Below are 23,840 nucleotides of genomic sequence, written 5' to 3' on the forward strand. Positions count from 1 at the left end.
AACACCTAGAAGAATTAAAGAACAAACAAAGATGAACAATACAATAACTGAAATGAAAAATACACTAGAAGAAATCAACAGCAGAATAAGTGAGGCAGAAGAACGGATAAGTGACCTGGAAGACAGAATGGTGGAATTCACTGCCACGGAACAGAATAAAGAAAAAAGAATGAAAAGAAATGAAGACAGCCTAAGAGACCTCTGAGACAACATTAAACAGAACAACATTCTCATTATAGGGATCCCAAAAGGAGAAGAGAGAGAGAAAGGACCCAAGAAAATAGTTGAAGAGATTATAGTTGAAAACTTCCCTAACACGGGAAAGGAAATAGCCACCCAAGTCCAGGAAGTGCAAAGAGTCCCAGGCAGGATAAACCCAAGGAGAAACACGCCGAGACACATGGTAATCAAACTGACAAAAACTAAAGACAAAGAAAAATTATTGAAAGGAACAAGGGAAAAATGACAAATAACATACAAGGGAACTCCCATAAGGTTAACAGCTGATTTCTCAGAAGAAACTCTACAAGCCAGAAGGGAGTGGCATGATATATTTAAAGTGATGAAAGTGAAGAACCTACAACCAAGATTACTCTACCCAGCAAGGATCTCATTCAGATTAGATGGAGAAATCAAAAGCTTTGTAGACAAGCAAGAGCTAAGAGAATTCAGCACCACCAAACCATCTCTACAACAAATGCTAAAGGAACTTCTCTAAGTGGGAAACACAAAAGAAGAAAAGGACTTATAAAAACAAACCCATAACAATTAAGAAAATGGTAATAGGAACATACATATCAATAATTACCTTAAACATGAATGGATTAAATGCTCCAACCAAAAGACACAGGCTCACTGAATGGAAAAAAGAAAAAAAGACCCATATATATGCTGTCTACAAGAGACCCACTTCAGACCTAGGGACACATACAGACTGAGAGTGAGGGGATGGAAAAAGATATTCCATGCAAATGGAAATCAAAAGAGGGCTGGAACAGCAATACTCATATCAGACAAAATAGACTTTAAAATAAAGAATGTTACAAGAGACAAGGAAGGACACTAAATAATGATCAAGGGATCAAACCAAGAAGAAGATAGAACAATTATAAATATATATGCACCCCAACATAGGAGCACCTCAATACATAAGGCAACTGCTAACAGCTATAAAAGAGGAAATCGACAGTAACACAATAATAGTGGGGGACTTTAACACCTCACTTACACCAATGGACAGATGATCCTAACTGAAAATTAATAAGGAAACACAAGCTTTAAATGACACAATAGGCCAGACAGATTTAATTGATATTTATAGGACATTCCATCCAAACAGCAGATCACACTTTCTTCTAAAGTGCACATAGAACATTCTCCAGGATAGATCACACCTGGGTCACTAATCAAGCCTCAGGAAATTTAAGAAAATTGAAATCATATCAAGCATCTCTTCTGACCACAACGCTATGAGATTAGAAATCAACTGCAGGAAAAAAAACATAAAAAACACAAACACATGGAGGCTAAACAATACGTTACTAAATAATCAAGAGATCACTGAAGAAATCAAAGAGGAAATAAAAAAATACCTAGAGACAAATTACAAAGAAAACACAATGATCCAAAACCTATGGGATGCAGCAAAAGCAGTTCTAAGAGGGAAGTTTATAGCTATACAAGCCTACCTCAAGAAACAAGAAAAATCTCAAATAAACAATCTAACCTTACACTTAAAGGAAATAGAGAAAGAACAAACAAAAGCCAAAGTTAGTAGAAGGAAGGAAATCATAAAGATCAGAGCAGAAATAAATGAAATAGAAACAAAGAAAACAATAGCAAAGATCAATAAAACTAAAAGCTGCTTCTTTGAGAAGATAAACAAAATTGATAAACCATTTGCCAGACTCATCAAGAAAAAGAGGGAGAGGACTCAAATCAATAAAATTAGAAATGAAAAAGGAGAAGTTACAACAGACAACGCAGATATACAAAGCATCCTAAGAGACTACTACAAGCAACTCTATGCCAATGAAATGGACCTGGAAGAAATGGACCTATTCTTAGAAAGGTATAACCTTCCAAGTCTGAACCAGGAAGAAACAGAAAATACGAACAGACCAATCACAAGTAATGAAATAGAAACTGTAATCAAAAATCTTCCAACAAACAAAATACCAGGACCAGATGGCTTCACAGGTGAATTCTATCAAACATTTAGCGACTCTTCCAAAAAACTGCAGAGGAAGGAACAGTCCCAAAATCATTCTATGAAGCCACCATCACCCTGATACCAAAACCAGACAAAGATACTACAAAAAAAAAATTACAGACCAATATCACTGATGAATATAGGTGCAAAAATCCTCAACAAAATACTAGCAAACAGAGTCTAACAACACATTAAAAGGATCATACACCATGATCAAGAGGGATTTATCCCAGGGATGCAAGGATTCTTCAATATATGCAAATCAATCAATGTGATACACCATATTAACAAATTGAAGGAAAACTGTATGATCATCTCAATAGATGCAGAAAAAGCTTTTGACAAAATTCAACACCCATTTATGATAAAAACTCTCCCAAAAGAGAGCATAGAGGGAAACTACCTCAACATAATAAAGGCCATATACGACAAACCCACAGCAAACACCATTCTTAATGGTGAAAAACTGAAAGCATTTCCTGTAAGATCATGAAAAAGACAAGGATGTCCACTTCCACCACTACTATTCAACATAGTTTTGGAAGTCCTAGCCATGGCAATCAGAGAAGAAAAAGAAATAAAAGGAATCCAAATTGGAAAAGAAGTAAAACTGTCACTGTTTGCAGATGACGTGTTACTCTACATAGAAAACCCTAAAGATGCCACCAGAAAACTACTAGAACCAATCAATGAATTTGGTAAAGTTGCAGTATACAAAATTAATGCACAGAAACCTCTCACATTCCTATACGCTAACAATGCAAAATCAGAAAGAGAAATTAAGGAAACAATCCCATTTACCACTGCAACAAAAAGAAAAAAATACCTAGGAATAAACCTACTTAGGGGGAAAAAAAGACCTGTATGCAGGAGACTAGAAGACACTGATGAAAGAAATTAAAGATGATACAAACAGATGGAGAGATATACCATGCTCTTGGACTGGAAGAATCAATATTGGGGAAATGACTATACTACACAAAGCAATCTACAGATTCTATGCAATCCCTATCAAATTACCAATGGCATTTTTTTACAGAACTAGAACAAAAAAATCTTAAAATTTGTATGGAGACACAAAAGGCCCTGAATAGCCAAAGCAGTCTTGAGGGAAAAAAACAGAGCTGGGGGAATCAGACGCCCTGACTTCAGACTATACTACAAAGCTACAGTAATCAAGACAATATGGTACTGGCACAAAAACAGAAATATAGATCAATGAAACAGGATAGAAAGCCCAGAGATAAACCCACGCACCTATGGTCAACTAATCTATGACAAAGGAGGCAAGGATATACAATGGAGAAAAGATAGTCTCTTCATTAAGTGGTGCTGGGAAAACTGGACAGCTACATGTAGAAGAATGAAATTAGAACACTCTCTAACACCATAAACAAAAATAAACTTAAAATGGACTAAAGACCTAAATGTAAGACCAGACACTATAAAACTCTTTGAGGAAAACATAGGAGGAACACTCTATGACATAAATCACAGCAAGATCTTTTTTGATCCACCTCCTAGAGTCATGGAAATAAAAGCAAAAATAAACAAATGGGACCTAATGAAACGTAATACCTTTTGCAAAGCAAAGGAAACTACAAACAAGACGAAAAGACAACTCTCAGAATGGGAAAAAATATCTGCAAATGAATCAACAGACAAAGGATTAATCTCCAAAATATATAAACAGCTCATGCAGCTCAATATTAAAAAAACAAACAACCCCATCCAAACGTGGGCAGAAGACCTAAGTAGACATTTCTCCAACGAAGACATACAGATGGCCAAGAAGCACACAATAAGCTGATCAACATCACTAATTATTAGAGAAATGCAAACCAAAACTACAATGAGGTATCACCTCACACCAGTTAGAATGGGCATCATCAGAAAATCTACAAACAACAAATGCTGGATTGGGTGGGGACAAAAAGGAACCCTCTTGCACTGTTGGTGGGAATGTAAATTGATACAGCCACTATGGAGAACAGTATGGAGGTTCCTTAAAAAACTAAAAATAGAATTACCATATGACCCAGCAATCCCACTACTGGGCATATACCCAGAGAAAACCATAATTCAAAAAGACACATGCACCCCAGTGTTCACTGCAGCACTATTTACAATAGCCATGTCATGGAAGCAACCCAAATGCCCATTGACAGATGAATGGATAAAGAAGTTGTGGTACATATATAAAATGGAATATTACTCAGCCATGAAAAGGAACGAAACTGAGTCATTTGTTGAGACGTGGATGGATCTAGAGACTGTCATACAGAGTGCAGTAAGTCAGAAAGAGAAAAACAAATATCGTATATTAACGCATGTATGTAGAACCTAGAAAATTGGTACAGATGAACCGGTTTGCAGGGCAGAAGTTGAGACACAGATGTAGAGAACAAACATATGGACACCAAGGGGGGAAAGCCGCAGGGGGGTGGGGATGGTGGTGTGCTGAATTGGGAGATTGGAATTGACATGTATACACTGATGTGTATAAAACTGATGACTAATAAGAACCTGCAGTATAAAAAAACAAACAAAAAAACCAAAAAAACAACTAATACTAAACTTTCTTTGGGTTACTTGTATGGAAATATGTTAATATAAATGTTTCAGACATTACATGAAATTTCTAAAAATCTTATATGTTCTGGTATAATGTTATAAGTCATAATTCTAGTTATTACTTTAAAATGTGTATCTCAGAAATAACTAAATTTCCTTGTCAATTGCATTATTATGAAGTGTCATCAAATCTGTAACCATGGTCATTTTTAAGTCTTTTGTCATCTACAGACAGTTCTGGGTGTACTCTGATGCTTTTGCAAATACGTTCCTATAAAAGGGTTTCGTCTTCAAGGAATTCATGGGAAAGACTCTGACAAGTACAGGTTTCTGGTAACTGACTATACCGCTGAACTGAATGAATAAGCATTTTCAGAACTCTAATGGAAAACTAATGAATTCATAAAAGTGCTAACAAAAGATCAAGATAAAAAAATAATTACATGGGACTGAGTGAACTGATGAGGATGATTATAATTTTTGTGACTTTCTGTATGAATAAAAAAAAATCCCACAAGGACTCAGAGGCAAAAGATATACAAATCAATTTTCACTGCAAAGTAAAGGAGCTGTTACAGTGGAGGATTACTGGACTGACTGTCAATATTATGACACAGTATGAGTGTGTTTCGTGTTTGTTAATTGCAATCATTGTTATTTTTCTTGTGGTCATCCATTTACAATGCTTGTTGTCAGTTTATTTATCTCTTGTAAAAATAAAATACAGTCTGTATGTGTGAAAAAAAAAGATGAGTGAAAGACAGATAGAGGTTTAAGTCAGGATGCAAAAATCAGTGAATGTATCTGATTAATAAATAAATAAAAGTAGTATTAAAAAAAAAGACACATGCACCCCAATGTTCATTGCAGCACTATTTATAATAGCCATGTCATGGAAGCAATCTAAATGCCCATCGACAGATGAATGGATAAAAAAGATGTGGTACATATATACAATGGAATATTACTCAGCCATAAAAAGGAACGAAACTGGGTCATTTGTAGAGACGTGGATGGATCTAGAGACTGTCATACAGAATGCAGTAAGTCAGAAAGAGAAAAACAAATATCGTATATTAACGCATGTATGTGGAACCTAGAAAATTGGTACAGATGAACCGGTTTGCAGGGCAGAAATAGAGACACAGATATAGCAAACAATCATATGGACACCAAGTGGGGGAAAGTGGTGGGGTGGTGGTGGTGTGATGAACTGGGAGATTGGGATTGACACGTATACTCTAATATGTATAAAATGGATAACTAATAAGAAGCTGCTGTATAAAAAAATATACAAAATTTAAAAAAAAAAAGTGTTGTGAGGGTGAAATGAGATCATTATTCCTCGTTGCTGGAATTCTGATTAACAACACTATTAAAGTTAGAATAGCAGAAGCCTGAAACAACCAAACGTGCCCAATGCAGCAATGACTAATCTCAGTGTCTGCATCTGTGAGAGGACGAGCTATGGCTATTCAAACAGCAGGAACAGTGCAGCAACGGGATGGACTCAGAAACCATCATACTAAGTGAAGTCAGAGAAAGACAAATACCATATGATATCACTTATATCGAAACAGAAACAGACTCACAGACATAGAGAACAGACTTGTGGTTGCCAAGAGGGAGGGGAGTGGGAGAGGGATGGAATGGGAGGTTGGGATTAGCAGATGCAAACTATTATATAGAGAATGGATAAACAACAAGGTCCTACTATACAGTACAGGGAACTGTATTCATATCCTATTATGAACCATAATGGAAAAGAATATTTAAAAAAAAGAATGTATATACATGTATAACTGAATCACTTTGCTGTACAGTAGAAATTAACACAGCATTGTAAATCAACTATACTTCAATAAGACAAATTTTAAAAAAAGAGAGACAAAAGAAAAAAAAATTTTGTCCACCCTGGAAAAAAAAAGAATGCCTGTACAAAGAAATATAAATACAAACTATTAAATACAAAAAGCAAATCATAGTATTCAGACTCAATTACAACTAAATAAAAATGCACCCATGTGGGACTTCCCTGGCCATCCAGTGGTTGGGATTTCATGCTTCCACTGCAGGGGGCACGGGTTCGATCCCTGGTCGGGGAACTAAGATCCTACATGCGGTGTGGCACGGCCAAAAAAAAAAAAAATGCACAGATGCAAACTGAGAAAGTTTGACAGTGACCTTGGAGTGACTCACAGTTAATGTACGGGGTTCTTTCTCCTAGATGGTGCTTTAGTGCAACAAGATATCCAGAGGATATTAAGTTGATTTACATGATTAACGAAAGATAAATAACTTAACTGGTTTTTCTTTGAAACGAGAGTTCTTACTTGGAAAAAATGTTTCAAAAAGTATATTTAGCTCTTCACACAATGTTTACATTCTGATTTAGTTTACTTCCCCCCCCTTTTTTTTTTAAACTTTGGAGTGGAAACGAATCCTGATTTCCAATACACTAAAGATTGCTTAGTGACTTGATGGGGTAATATCTTTTGTTATTTACAATTCCTGAAATTTTCTGGGACAGTTTCACTTTTATTTAGTTTGTTTGTGCCCATAAAGACATGAACTTTCCACTTTATGTCCCCACATCCGATTATTAAAGTCCACACAGAATCTTTTCTCAACCCAACAACTGTAGCAAACTCAGAGCTAACAGGCCAATTTGTTATTTTTCAAATAATAATGAATACTTAGCATTTTTAATTTGGTATATAAGAATGATTAAATTTGCCCTTTTAGTAAGTATAATTCTTTGATTAAAAAATCAAGAGAAGGCAAATCTTTGTCTGTAAATCATTGAGGGCTTTCTTATAGAAATTATATATAACATTTCTAATATTACAAGCCCTTATATGTACTGTGCTTCCAGCTCTCTTGATACTGAAAAGTGTAATAAACTTCATACTCACACAGGTTTTGCATAAAATTTGCACATTTGAACATTTGAAATATTCAATGCATAGGATTTTTCCTCCTCTTTCCTTTTTTTTTTTTATGGTCATGGAAAGTTTCAAACATATACATACATATAAGTAGACAAACCAGTATAATGAACCGCTATGGACCCATTACCTACCTTCAACAAGTATCTACGAAGCATGGTCTTCATCTTCATATCGAATCTTACTTCATCTATACTCCCACCCACTGCCCCTTTTCCCTGACTTGGCTTGGTCATTTTAAAGAAAATCATAGGGGACTTCCCTGGTGGTGCAGTGGATAAGACTCCATGCTCCCAAGCAGGAGGCCTGGGTTGGATCCCTGGTCAGGGAACTAGATCCCACATGCATGCCGCAACTAAGAGTTCACATGCTGCAACTAAGGAGCCTGCCTGCCACAACTAAGGAGCCCACGAGCTGCAAATAAGGAGCCCGCCTGCCTCAACTAAAACCCAGTGCAACCAAATTAATTAATTAATTTTTTAAAAAAATATATTTTAAAAAAATAAAGAAAGAAAATCAGAGACATCATATCATTTCATCTATAAATACTTCAGTATGTACTGCTAAAAGATAAGGACTCAGGGGGCGGAGTCAAGATAGCGGACTAGGAGGACACGGAATTCGTGTCTCTGCACAACTAGGGCACCTACCAGGAACTGGTGGGGGACCACGGATGCCTAAGGCAATGGTAGGAACACCCAGTGACTGGCTTGCAGGATCCTGATTCCCAGGCCAGAGGTCGGGTCCGAGCTCCTGCGGTGGGAGCTCCGAGTCCAAACCAATGGACTAACAGAGAACCTCAGACCCCGGGGAATATTCATTGGCGTGAGGCCCCCCGGAGGTCCTCATCTCAGCACCAAGACCTGGCTCTAACCAACTGCTTGCAAACGCCAGTGCTGGAAACCTCAGGCCAAACAACCAGTAAGATAGGATTACAGCGCCACCTATCAAAAAAAAACACAAAGAAACGAAAAAAAAAAATGTTACAGATGAAGGAGGAAGGTAAAAACCTAAAAGATGAAATAAATGAAGACAAAATAGGCAACCTATCTGAAAAAGAATTCAGAGTAATGACAGTAAAGATGATCCAAAATCTCAGAAACAGAATGGGGAAAACACAAGAAACATTTAACAAGGATCTAGAAGAACTAAAGAGCAAACAAACAATGATGAACAACAAAATTACTGAAACTAAAAATACTTTAGAAGGAATCAATAACTGAGACAGAAGAACGGATAACTGAGCTGGAAGATAAAATGGTGGAAATAACTGCCAGGGAGCAGAATAAAGAAAAAAGAATGAAAAGAATTGAGGAGAGTCTCAGAGACCTCTGGGACAACACTAAATGCAGCAACATTCGAATTATTAGGGTGCCAGAAGAAGAAGAGAAAAAAAAAGGGTCTGAGAAAATATTTGAAGAGATTATAGTCGAAGACTTCCCTAACATGGGAAAGGAAATAGTCAATCAAGTCCAGGAAGCACAGAGTCCCATACAGGATAAACCAAAAGAAAAACACACCAAGACACATATTAATCAAACTATCAACAATTACATACAAAGAAAAAATATTAAAAGCAGCAAGGGAAAAGCAACAAATAACATACAGGGAATCCCCATAAGGTTAACAGCTGATTCTTCAGCAGAAACTCCACAAACCAGAAGGGAGTGGCAGCACATATTCAAAGTGATGAAAGGGAAAAACCTACAACCAAGATTACTCTACCCAGCAAGGATCTCATTCAGATTCAACGGAGAAATTAAAACCTGTACAGACAAGCAAAAGCTAAGAGAATTCAGCACCACCAAACCAGCTTTATAACAAATGATAAAGGAACTTCTCTAGGCAGGAAACACAGAGATGGAAAAGACCTACCAAAACAAACCCTAAACAATTAAGAAAACGGTAATAGGAACATACATATCGATAATTACCTTGAATGTAAATGGATTAAATGCTCAAACCAAAAGACATAGATTGGCTGAATGGATACAAAAACAAGACCTGTATATATGTTGTCTGCAAGAGAACCCCTTCAGACCTAGGGGCACAAACAGACTGAAAGTGAGGGGATGGAAAAAGATATTCCATGCAAATGGAAACCAAAAGAAAGCTGGAGTAGCAATTCTCATATCAGACAAAATAGACTTTAAAATAAAGACTATGACAAGAGACAAAGAAGGACACTACATAACGATCAAGGGATCAATCCAAGAAGAAGATATAACAATTGTAAATATTTATGCACCCAACAGAGGAGCACCTCAATACATAAGGCAAATGCCAACAGCCATAAAAGGGGAAATCGACAGTAACACAATCATACTGGGGGACTTTAACACCCCACTTTCACCAATGGACAGATCACCCAAAATGAAAATAAATAAGGAAACACAAGATTTAAATGACACATTAAACAAGATGGACTTAATTGATATTTATAGGACATTCCATCCCCAAACAACAGAGTACACTTTCTTCTCAAGTGCTCATGGAACATTCTCCAGGATAGACCATATCTCGGGTCAGAAATCAAGCCTTGGTAAATTTAAGAAAACTGAAATAGTATCAAGTATCTTTTCTGACCACAACACTATGAAACTAGATGTCAATTACAGGAAAAAAAACTAAAAAATACAAACACATGGAGAGTAAACAATATTCTACTAAATAACCAAGAGATCACTGAAGAAATCAAAGAGGAAATAAAAAAATATCTAGAAACAAATGACAATGAAAACACGACGATACAAAACCTATGGGATGCAGCAAAAGCAGTTCTAAGAGGGAATTTTAGAGCAATACAATCCTACATGAAGAAACAGGAAAAATCTCAAATAAACAACCTAACCTTACACCTAAAGCAATTAGAGAAAGAAGAACAAAAAAAAGAAGACCCCAAAGTTAGCAGAAGGAAAGAAATCATAAAAATCAGATCAGAAATAAGTGAAAAAGAAATGAAGGAAACAACAGCAAAGATCAATAAAACTAAAGTTAGTTCTTTGAGAAGATAAACAAAATTGATAAACCATTAGCCAGACTCATCAGGAAAAAAACAGAGAAGACTCAAATCAACAGAATTAGACATGAAAAAGAACTAACACTGTAGAAATACAATGGCTCATGAGAGATTACTACAAGCAACTATATGCCAGTGAAATGGACAACCTGGAGGAAATGGACAAATTCTTAAAAAGCAAGACCTTCCGAGGCTGAACCAGGAAGAAATAGAAAATATAAACAGATAAATCACAAGCACTGAAATTGAAACTGTGATTAAAACTCTTCCAACAAACAAAAGCCCAGGACCAGATGGCTTCACAGGCAAATTCTATCAAACATTTAGAGCAGAGCTAACACCTATCCTTCTCAAACTCTTCCAAAATATAGCAGAGGGAGGAACACTCCCAAACTCATTCTACGAGGCCACCATCATCCTGATACCAAAACCAGACAACGATATCACAAAAAAAGAAAACTGCAGGCCAATATCACTGATGAACATAGATGCAAAAATCCTCAACAAAATACTAGCAAACAGAATCCAACAGCACATTAAAAAGATCATACACCATGATCAAGTGGGGTTTACCCCAGGAATGCAAGGATTCTTCAATATACGCAAATCAGTTAATGTGACACACCATATTAACAAAATGAAGAATAAAAACCATATGATAATATCAATAAACATAGAAAAAGCTTTTGACAAAATTCAACACCCATTTATGATAAAAACTCTCCAGAATGTAGGCACAGAGGGAACCTACCTCAACATAATAAAGGCCATATACGACAAACCCACAGCCAACATTGTTCTCAATGGTGAAAACTGAAACCATTTCCTCTAAGATCAGAAACAAGACAAGGTTGCCCACTCTCACCACTATTATTCAACATAGTTTTGCAAGTTTTAGCCACAGCAATCAGAGAAGAAAAAGAAATAAAAGGAATCCAAATCGGAAAAGAAAAAGTAAAACTGTCACTGTTTGCAGATGTCATGATACTATACAGAGAGAATCCTAAAGATGCCACCAGAAAACTACTAGAGCTACTCAATGGATACAAAATTAATGTACAGAAATCACTTGCATTCCTATATGCTAATGATGAAATATCTGAAAGAGAAATTAAGGAAACATTCCTATTTACCACTGCAAGGAAAAGAATAAAATACCTAGGAATAAACCTACCTAAGAAGATAAAAAACCTGTATGCAGAAAACTATAAGACACTGATGAAAGAAATTAAAGATGATACAAACGGAGGGAGAGATATACCATGTTCTTGGATTGGAAGAATCAACATTGTGAAAATGACTATACTACCCAAAGCAATCTACAGATTCAATGCAATCTCTATCAAACTACCAGTTGCATTTTTCACAGAACTAGAAGAAAAAGTTGCACAATTTGTATGGAAACACAAAAGACCCTGAATAACCAAAGCAATCTTGAGAAAGAAAAATGGAGCTGGAGGAATCAGGCTCCCTGACTTCAGGCTATACTACAAAGCTATGGTAATCAAGACAGTGTGGTACTGGCACAAAAACTGAAATATAGATCAGTGGAACAGGATAGAAAGCCCAGAGATATACCCATGTACATATGGTCACCTTATCTTTGATAAAGGCGGCAAGGGTATAAAATGGAGAAAAGATGGCCTCTTCAATAAGTGGTGCTGGGAAAACTGCACAGCTACATGTAAAAGAATGAAATTAGAACACTCCCTAACACCATACACAAAAATAAACTCAAAATGGACTAAAGACCTAAATGTAAGACCAGACACTATAAAACTCTCGAGGAAAACATAGGAAGAACAACTCTATGACATAAATCACAGCAAGATCCTTTCTGACCCACCTCCTAGAGTAATGGAAATAAAAACAAAAGTAAACAAATGGGACCTTATGAAACTTAACAGCTTTTGCACAGCAAAGGAAACTATAATCAAGATGAAAAGACAACCCTCAGAATGGGAGAAAATATTTGCAAATGAAGCAACTGACAAAGGATTAATCTCCACAATTTACAAGCAGCTCATGCAGCTCAATATCAAAAAAAACAAACAACCCAATCCAAAAATGGACAGAAGACCTAAATAGACATTTCTCCAAAGAAGATATACAGATGGCCAACAAACACATGAAAGGATGCTCAACATCACCAACCATTAGAGAAATGCAAATCAAAACTACAATGAGGTATCACCTCACACCGGTCAGAATGGCCATCATCAAAAAATCTACAAAGAATAAATGCTGGAGAGGGTGTGGAGAAAAGGGAACCCTCTTGCACTGTTGGTGGGAATGTAAATTGATACAGCCACTATGGAGAACAGTATGGAGGTTCCTTAAAAAACTAAAAACAGAATTACCATATAACCCAGCAATCCCACTCCTGGGTATATACCCTGAGAACACCATAATTCAAAAAAAGGCATGTACCACAATGTTCATTGCAGCTCTATTTACAATAGCCAGGACATGGAAGCAACCTAAGTGTCCATCGACAGATGAATGGATAAAGAAGATGTGGCACATATATAAAATGTAATATTACTCAGCCATAAAAAGAAACGAATTTGAGTTATTTGTAGTGAGGTGGATGGACCTAGAGTCTGTCATACAGAGTGAAGTAAGTCAGAAAGAGAAAAACAAATACCGTATGCTAACACATATATACGGAATCTAAAAAAAAAGGTTATGAAGAACCTAGGGGCAGGACAGGAATAAAGACGCAGATGTAGAGAATGGACTTGAGGACACGGGGAGGGGGAAAGGGTAAGCTGGGATGAAGTGAGAGAGTGGTATGGACTTATATACACTACCAAATATAAAATAGATAGCTAGTGGGAAGCAGCAGCATAGCACAGGGAGATCAGCTCGTGCTTTGTGACCACCTAGAGGGGTGGGATTGGGAGGGTTGGAGGGAGACGTAAGACGGAGGAGATATGGGGATATATGTATATGTATAGCTGATTCACTTAGTTATAAAGCAGAAACTAACACACCACTGTAAAGCAATTATACTCCAATAAAGATGTTAAAAAAAGAAAACAATAAGGACTCTTTATTTTTAAACATACTGCAATTCTATTACCTCATTAAGAATATTATCAACAATTCCTCAATATTGTCAAATAGCAAGTTCAATTTTCCTGTCTTTTTTACAGTTTAATTGCTCAAGTCAATATCCAAACATGTTCCATATACCCATTGCTTATATTTTTAATTTCTTTTTTCCCTTATAACTCAACTCCCATTTCTAGTTTATCCAGCACTAATAACAGCACCATCACATGAAAAACTTGAAAACAGAACCATCTAAGGAAAGGTAAAAGAAGATATTTAAAAATTAAAATTAAAAAAAGCACTTATTTTCTTGTACATGCTTGTTCCCCAAGTGAAAAGGAGAAAGACGCTGTATTCTTACTACTTTTTCAGATTCTTTTCTGGTTCAGACAAATCTGAACTTCCCTGGGCTTCCATGGGCACACTGGAAAGTGATGGGGAAAGGTACAAGGCACTCTTGCTTTCCCCACAAGAGCTTTGTGCCCACAGGCTGCAAAGGGAGAATCACATGTAGAAGGAGTTTCAATTCCACAGTGGGGCAAGGTGGGATTCTTCTCTTTGCAAGAGTCTGATATGAGCTATCTACCACTTTAAACATCATGTAATAGATACATTCACATCCAAAGCACCAAATGAAAACACTCTAATAAACTGGAAGACCATTTACATCTTATCACCAAAGTAATGCAACTCCTCTTTACGGATTGCACTCCATCCCTAAAGGGTCAGAGTGATAAACTCCCCAAAGGTGCAGGATTTCCCCAAGCTAGCAGGTTTTTTCTTCCAATTTGGATCCGGCTCACTAATAAAATCTCATGGTCTTTCCTGAGACCGTAACCAGCTGAGCATGTGAAAATTCAATCTTATTCCTTTTAAGAGGAAAGCCCTCCCCTTGGCAAGGTGACGTGCCAGGCCTGGGTCTATTTTACTTTCTTTTCCTTCTGCAGTCCGCAAATCCACTCACCAGAATCGTTGTTTACCAGGCAGGAGAAGGAATCCCCTCTCCAAGCTGGCCGACCCTAACCAAGGGAGAGTCCACCCTGAGGTCGGAGGTCCCCACCGCAGGAGCTGGGAAGCTGGACCAGAGGCGTGGCCTCTGGGTTCAGAGCCAAGAGGAGGAAGACATCAGTGTGGCAGCACCTCCCAAGCCCATCACAGGCCTCGTCCATGCGCTATGTGGCAGGATGTGAGAGTCTGTCAGGAAATAATGATTGCTCAAGTATTTTCTTCTACATCTTCAGCCACGTGGGAGAATTGAAGGCAGAGAGCCATTCGCACTAGGTTATTATTTCCCTGAAGTCAGGGACCATCTCTTATTTGACACTGAATCCCTAATGCCTAGGACTACACTGGGCACGGTGGACACAGTAAGTTTTCATTTAATCCAGGAATAACGGTCAAAGTACCCTTTCTGAATACAGTTATTCCGTATTCTATTTTCCCCAGTGTGCCCCCCGCCAATGCCTGCTTACCTCAGCGCGAACCTTAGAAAGGACACCACAATGATGAGCACCAGGCCGACAAGGAATGCGATACTCACGGCTGCAAAAATAAAGAAAACGTATCATCACCAAAAGCTGTCGTGTCATCACAGTGAATCAGTAAATGAAAAATGCAAACAATATGAAAAAGAATGTATATATACGTATAACTGAATCACTTTGCTGTATAGTAGAAATTAACACAACATTGTAAATCAACTATAGTTCAGTAAAACAAATTTTAAAATTAAAAAAAGAAAAAGGGGGCTTCTCTGGTGGCGCAGTGGTTAAGAGTCCGCCTGCCGATGCAGGGGACACGGGTTCGTGCCCCAGTCCGGGAAGATCCCATATGTCGTGGAGTGGCTGGGCCCGTGAGCCATGGCCGCTGAGCCTACACGTCCGGAGCCTGTGCTCCGCAATGGGAGAGGCCACAACAGTGAGAGGCCCGCATACCGCAAAAAAAAAAAAAAGAAAAAGGCAAACAAATAAAAATGGAAACATATGAAGGAAAAGCCTATATCCTTATGTGAAATTTCTTATTAACAACTGAGAATACTCTTCATGAGGGAAGCGCTAATTTTCATCATGAAAAATATCAAACATACACAAAAGTACAGAGAACTGTACAATAAACCCACATATAGCTGTCACCTAGATTCTAGAATATCAAACATTGCCACTCTTGCTTCATCTACTACTACTACTCACCCTTTTTTTTTTTCCACCTGAAGTGTTTTAAGCAAATCCCAGACATCAAGCTATTTCATTCCCACATCTTCAGGATGTATCTCTATGTACGTCATGCAATTCTTACGTGACCCCCTGAGGAGGACACTGTATCGCTTCTGTAGGACGCTACCGAAGACACACGGCCTCTTCTGGGTCATAAGAAGGCAGCAAGCAAACCAAAGTAACAAAATAACTGGCCAGTCCTCTTCAAAAGCGTCAAGGTCATGAAAGACCAAGAAAGGCTGATTAGAGGCCATGAGGTTAGATTAGAGGAGGCCTGGGAGACCTGATCACTAAATGCTCTGTGGGACCCTGGACACAAAACGGACACAAGTAGGACAACTGGAGAAATCTGAGAACTCCGCAGCTCAGTTAATAGCGCTGTGTGCCTGACATTCCTGGTTTCAATCACTGTACATGGAATCACTGTACTGTGATTATATAGTTTAGGGGCTTAGGGGAAGCTGAGTGAAGGGTATATGGAAATCCTGTTTTGCAACGTTTCTGTGAGTCTAAAACTATTTCAAAATTAAAAGTTTCTTAAGAATGGACCTTTTGCTGTATAAGCACAACGTCATACAAAATTAATAATTCCCTGGCTAACACTGAGTCCATATTCAAATTTTTCTAGTTGCCTCGAAAATGTGTGTTGTAGTCCATGTGTTCAAATCAGGATCCAAGCAAGGCTCGCATCTTGCCTGCATTGTTAACGTGCCTTAAGCTCCATGCATTGGTCCACAGCCACTGACTTGATTTACACGAGGCTGGCTGTCTCCTATCAGGGCATCTCATTCGCGGTCTAGATCTGCCAGGACCCCTCGCCTGGTGTCACTCAACTTGTTCCTCTATCCTCTGTGCGTTCTATAAATGGGAAGTTAGCTGTAAAGCCTTGGCCGAGAAGTCCCACTTCTCTGGCAGGAACGCGTCGCAGGTGCTGTGTCTTTCCCACCACGTCCCATCAGGAGCACCTCCTGCTTCAGACCTTGTGCCCGATGCCCGCATTCAGCTGGTGAAGGCCTGTCCCCTCCCGTGTAAAGTTCCCCTTTCATTGGATGGTTCCATCCACTCATGGCTTTTGCCTAAATCAGTAACTTCAATGCGCATTGCAAAATATTCTGCCACATTATTAGCTGGATTCCTTCTCTATAGAATTTACCCTCATCACCTAGAACTATTTCGTTACCCTAAGATATAGTCAAAACAGGAAAGGCAGGAGAGATGATCCTGCCTTCACCAGGATCATCAGTTAACACCAGGTGTCCTTGTTACCCTCAAAGGCAACCAAAATATTGTTTTTGTTGGGGGCCTTGTGCTTTTTAGCTTCATAGTGAACTCACTGGTTTTTGTATGTGCAACGTGTTTCTGTCAATTACATTCATTATTCTTTTAATGATTAAATCATCCCGCGTTGACTCTTTCACATTGGCTCTAACCAGTGTTCTTCTGACAGTCTTCAACAGCGTCACTGTGTACAGTACTTATTGTTGGAACTGCCCCAGGGATTCCTGATACTATCTACCGGGGGCTTGGAGGGACAGATTTTCTCCAGTGGAGTTATTAGAGAACGAACGATCCCTCCTGAACCCAAGGGGACCTCTGGACAGTCAGAGACACATACAGGAAACACTGTACCCTAAATCCTAAAACAAAGAAAGACACCTGACAGCCAACTTCTTATTTCTAGTTTCTTTCCACTGCATTAATTTTTTTGGCTTATTTATACTTCATAATACAGTAAATAAAAACTATGAGAATATGTTGATACATCAAATAATTTTTTGTATGTCACATAATTTTCTTAGTCTACACCAATGACACAATAAATATATTATAAATATGCCATAACTGAGACAGACAACCTATAATCCAGGATTTAAATTACCCGAAATGTCGCAAACAGTACTCAAAAAGTAAAACCGTTGAAAATGCAAATTTACCAAGAGGGACTTCCCTGGTGGTCCAGTGGTTGAGACTCTGTGCTCCCAGTGCAGGGGGCCCAGGTTTGATCCCTGGTCAAAGAACTAGATCCCACATGCATGCTGCAACTAAGGAGCCTGCGTTTTACAACTAAGACCTGGAGCAGCCAAATAAATAAATAAATAAATATTTTTAAAAAATAAAAATCAATCAAGAGCATGTACGTACGAAGGTTACTGTCAACTGGCTTCTCATTAACGACCAGGTCACATGCAATTTCATTGACTCCATCGTGGGTGTGCTTTACCAAGAGAGAATAGTTTCCAAATTCCCCAAATTTGTATTCCAGCCTACAAAGATTACGGAAAATGAAGAAACATCATTAGGTTAGGAAATAAGCAGTTGGATGTTGGTAATGTCACCCAGGCAGAGTGACAGGCATTCCTGGGTGCAGATCAGGGAAGACACAGAAAGATATTTTGAGAGAAGAAGCTAAAAACCAAACAGGAAAAAAATAGTAGAGAGAAAGTACAGGTGTCAGTAGGTCACATCATAGCAGGTACGAACCTACAAACTTGCTTCTCCTCCGCAGTGTCATTAAGCTGCAGGATGGATCCGTGCTGGGTGCTCACAGCCACAGCCTCAATGCTGGGCTCCCCGGGTTTCCTGCTCTGGGAGACGTCAACCAGGACCTGGAGCAGGCACTACACGATCCAAGCACAGGCCAGGTGTTAGGGGTTTGACAGTCTGTGGTTGCTGGGTATCCAACTGAAGACCTGAGATAACTTTTCCTTCATGCTTATAGAAAACTTTTACACTTCAATAATTTAGGTAAAATTTGCCTACATAACTAGGTGTTGCTATGGAACTACATAATCTTTGTTCATAGGTACATTCTTCACATAATTAACAAATACAGCATCCCTTTAATCTTGCATTCTATGGTTTTACTTAATATTATTTAACAAATAAACTTCCATGATTCTACCTAATTTGCATATTTATAATTTTTAATGGTTGCATTATATTCCATCAAATACTATCGCTATGAATACTTAGGGTGCTTTCAAAGCTCGTTTCATCTTTTTGTATATAACTTATATAAATTATATTGCTTTGGAAGATATATAATTTAATTATATGATATATAATAATATAAATCTACTTATATTTATAATTTATATAAATTATATTGTTTTAAAAGATCTACACATGATGTTCTTATTCCTTTAAACTCTTTCCCTAAGACAAATTTCCAAAACTGAGATTACTGGATTAAAAAAATAATCATTTTAATGGTTCTTGTTACACGTGGCCAAATAGCACTCACATAAGAAAAATTACAATAGATTTATTTCTCATCAGCCTTACCAGGACTTCATATCATTCTTCCTTTTGTTCAGGTACTAGGTGTTTATGATACCACAGCATTAAGATTACATTTTAAATTAGAAGTAGATTAAATAATTCAATTTTCTTTTGCTCTTTTATGTTCCTTATGGTGTGAACCACCTGGTAGACACTCAATTCCCTCAAACAGAATCTTAGAAATCTGTCCTCGTACACTGCAACATGAAACTTCTAACTCTCTCAAACGCTTCTCCACTCTAGTGCTTTCATCTTATTATGTTGTTGTTTTTAAAGTTTTACAGAGTCACACTACTCTGGTTTGTTATTTCTTCTATGGCTTCATGAGTTTAACAATGTATTCTGCATTTTTTAGTATTTGTTAAATTTGTGGGTTTTGTTTTTTTTTACTTGAATCCACTTGGGGTATTTGACAGATGGTATCCCATAATTCTAAATACCTTTCCCATGGTTTTAGCTGTTAAATTCTGACGTAAATTAGATTCTACTTCTTATACTTCGTTTGGCCCGTTGGTCTTCATTTATCTTTTTTGGCTACATTCACGACCGTGCTCTGCGATACTTCTTATCCAGTACAGCAAGTCTCCGTACCATCCGTTCTCCTTTTGGGCCATCCTCTGATTCTCTTGCACACTTACTTTTTCATAGACATTTTGGAATTATTTTTATGCAGCTTCTATAAAGTATCCACAAGCAATTGTGTTGAATGTATAAACTAATTTGGGAAGTATTGCCATTTTTCCTACGTTTAGGTGTCACATCAGCGTGCATTGGCTATTTCTCCATTTAGCCTATAATTTTCCCATTAAAATTTTATCATTGTCCATATATATGACCTCTTATAGATTCCTCAAGATGAAAATATAAGTCATCATAAATCTCTCAATATGCCAACTTATTCTACCTGATAATTTATTTAAGATTTTTACACCCACATTAATTAGAAAGATTGACCTGCATTTTCTGTCATGTCTTGGCTAGATTTTAAGATCAACACCCTGCAGAATGAATCAGATACCAAGACATCATTTTTTTTATTGTTGTTATATTTAGGGTCAGTTTATATAGATTAAGAATTATTTATTATTTGAAAATGCAGGAGAAAATGACCTATTTTTAGGTAGAGAAATTCATTACAACTCTCCAGATTCTTAATCAGTTGCTGATCTATTTATATCCTCAATTTCTTGAATCAATCTTCATATTATATTTTTTGAAGGAAATCAATCAATTTTTGTACTTTAAATTGATCAGTCTTAACTGTTCATTGGACCATAATTATTTCAATTTCTGTTGAAATATAATTGCTAATTTTATTAATTTCCATTGTTCCCTTAAATGTATCAATAATTTATCAATTGTGTGACTTTTATTTATTTTTTAATTTTTCAAATTTTTATTGGAGTATTGTTGATTTACAATGCTGTGTTATAGTTTCAGGTGTACAGCAAAGTGAATCAGTTACACGTATACATATATCCACTCTTTTTCTTTGTTTAGGTTCTTTTCCCATATAGGCCATTACAGAGTATGTGTGACTTTTATTTTAGAAAACCATCTCTTGGCTCATTCTTATTCCCAGTTTTTTTCTCATTTTGCAGTTTCCATAGTTACTGTTTTTATTGCTTCCTTTTTTCTTGTTTGGATGATGACACTGCTTTCCAAGACCTTGAGATCCTTACTCAGTAGCTTTTCTTTTCCCCTTTTTTTCCTGATTAACATAAAGCAGGATCCAGAAAGGAAAGCGGACACACTCTGAAGCTAGACTGAGGGGTGAGGACCCCAGCGCTGCCACGTGACAGCGGGGGGACCTGGGATAAAGTCACTTTCCCGCTCTTAATCTCAGCATCACCATCTGCAGAATCCAGGTATTTCCTGGATTGCTGTGAGGATTAAATGAGATATAATGTATCTAAAACAGAGCAGGCCCTCAGTAAACAGCAGCGACAACTTGTATTAACATTATCTTTACTGTTAGAAACATTTAGACACAAATTTTCATAAGAATTGCTTTGGCCAGGTCAAAGATTTTTCTATGACATTTATGGCTGTATTCTCTCTCCTATTAGTATTTTTTTGTTATGCAGAGGTAGGAAATTGCAGAAAGTATAATCTCTGCCGTTTGTGTTTAGTCTCGTTTGACAACACATGATTGATGTTTTGTTAAATACATTACAGATATTTTTGAAGTTATTGATTTTTTTCTACTTAATTTAAGGTCCTTTTAGTCCCTCTTGTGATAAGCCTTTTCTTGGTCTTGACCTACCTTTTTAATATTACCAATGTTCTGTGTTTCACTTAACTTTACAGGAGGTATCATGTACTGCTCCATCATCTTCTAGCTGATACCCACACTGGGGACTTTTAAAATTTGTTTTCTTTCTTAAAAAGCTATTTACACTAAATAGTTCACTATCCATTAAAATTCCTCCTCTGAAGGTGGTACATTGAAGCTCTCAATCTGGAAGTAAAGACTATTTCATTTTACATGGAAGAATAGCCCTGTCCTTAAAAAGCAACAAGGTCTAGCATAGGAGCAACACCTTCAGATAAAATCCTTTATCATCAGAAGGGCCTCAGCGTAAGCGTCCAGTGGCCCTCACCGCCCCGCCCTACCCGCCCCCCCCCCCCGCCCCCGCCGTGTCTCACTCCTTCCTTCTCTGGTCCAGCAGGAGGGTTATGCAGTGGGCAGAGGAGCCAAAACACGTCTATCACTTCAGGCTTCACAAGGTATCAAATTGAATGGACTCCAAAAGGGAGTGTGAATATCCTGCTGAGACCCCATCCTAGTGCATCACCCTCTGCAACTTGAAACCAGTGGTGTGGCTGCCCTGTCACACTCTAGGCCCCTTGATTAATGGCTCTGAGGTACAGGCTATAAGAGGTGGCAGAAATGAGCAAGTGGCCCAGATCTGGTTTATGCTCTTATTGTGGAATGAAAGAATGCTTGTCACATTAAAAAAAAAACAACAAAAAACAAAAAAAAACATGTCTATCAATTTTGCTCATCACAGAAACTGGTTTGAAAAAGATGGGCAGGGAAACGATAAAAAAGGGATGCTGCCCATTGCTAGGCATCCTCCGTGATGGAATTTCTTCTGAGTCTTTGTCTAGCCTGTTTGTTTCCTCACCTGTAAAGCTGAGGCTAACATGTGAAGGGCTTCAGGTCTGACAGCACTGGGGCCATATCAAACCAGCCCCAAAGCAAACACAACTGTGAGCAAGCACGCAGCACCTACATGATAACAGCGATCGAAATTCCAGTAGATGGTCAGGTTTGTCCCAGGCAGTTCATTATGGATGAGCAGCAAAGCCTGGTCCATCTTCAGCTCCAAGTGCCTTTTTTTCCCTAAGTCTGGTAAGAATTAGAAAAAAAAAAGAAAAAGAAAAAGAAAAACTAGGCACCTGAAAGATGTGTCAGACACAAAGTGCATCAGAGTGGAAAGTGGCTTCTCAGGAGCGCTTCTCAAACGCCTGGGGTCTCTCGTCCCTCATGCCGTGTCCACACGGATGTGCACGTGCACACACGCACCCAGTTCCCTTCCACACACATGCCTCCACTACAAACAAGGATTCAATCAACACCATTCGCATCTTCCAATCACCAAGTACTAAGGTGTGAGGGGCACCAAGTTTAGTTGTTTCCGTGCAACTTCTATTTGATAATATAACAACCTCATGAGCTAGGTATTTTCTCCATCCTATGGATGAAGAAATTAAGGCCCACAAAAATTACATAACTGCCCATGGCCACAGAGGTTTTCAGTAAAATCACTGACATGAACCCAATCTGCGTGATTCCGAAGCTCCAACTTTCCTGGCCCACATCACTCAGCTCTGAGCTGGGATGGGCAGCTCTTAAGACCTGCAGGACCCCAGACTAGGGAGTCAGGACGCGCAGAGCAGCAGTGTTCCTGGGGGATCTGCACGCCCTTTACAGTCCGAGAAGCTCTGCCTGATGTCACTTTTGTTTGGAGTTCTGCATCTCCTGGTTTCCATGGCAGACATGAGGCGGGGAAGGAGAGAGGGTAAGTCTGAAGGGCAGAAAGAGCCACTGCTCCATATTCCCTGGGCTTAGAGCTCATCACTTTACCAGATGCTCTCAGGGTACCATAAGGATGATGCATCTTCTACCTTTCAGTCTGCCAATTTGGTAGGAAAACAGTGAACTATTATTGGCTAAAGTTAAAGCAAAGTGTTTCATCCAGATCAACTAGGCCATTTATATCTGTTATATTATATGAAAGAGAAATCACCATCTAGCTTCTAGGCAAAAGAAAAAAAGGGAAACTTTCTTTAATTTTTTATTTTATACTGGAGTCTAGTTGATTTACAATGTTGTGTTAGTTTCAGATGTAGAGCAAAGCGATTCCATTATACATATACATATATCCATTCTTTTTTTTTTAATTAATTTATTTATTTGGTTGCACCGGGTCTTAGTTGTGGCAGGCGGCCTCCTTAGTTGCAGCTCGCCAGCTCCTTAGTTGCAGCACGTGGGCTCCTCAGTTGCGGCAGGTGGGCTCCTTAGTTGT

General features: G+C 38.1%; 1 protein-coding gene across 4 annotated transcripts in view; it reads right to left on the reverse strand.

The window, feature by feature from the left end:
* The window catches only part of HGSNAT (heparan-alpha-glucosaminide N-acetyltransferase), a 48,516-nt gene that overhangs the window by 18,472 nt on the left and 6,204 nt on the right, over positions 1-23,840 (reverse strand). For 2 of the 4 annotated variants that reach the window (XM_060001153.1, XM_060001154.2), the window contains exons 2-5: positions 22,545-22,660; positions 18,505-18,641; positions 18,166-18,287; positions 15,283-15,352 (exon numbers count right to left, since the gene is read on the reverse strand). In XM_060001153.1, the coding sequence (XP_059857136.1) occupies positions 15,283-15,352; positions 18,166-18,287; positions 18,505-18,641; positions 22,545-22,660 (445 nt within the window). Of the gene's footprint in view, positions 1-7,868; positions 8,582-14,774; positions 14,903-15,282; positions 15,353-18,165; positions 18,288-18,504; positions 18,642-22,544; positions 22,661-23,840 lie in introns of those variants that run through there. The other 2 variants (XM_060001156.2, XM_060001155.1) reach the window with 2 other exon arrangements.

This window comes from Delphinus delphis, chromosome 21 (genome assembly GCF_949987515.2).
Source record: "Delphinus delphis chromosome 21, mDelDel1.2, whole genome shotgun sequence".
NCBI lineage: Eukaryota > Metazoa > Chordata > Mammalia > Artiodactyla > Delphinidae > Delphinus > Delphinus delphis.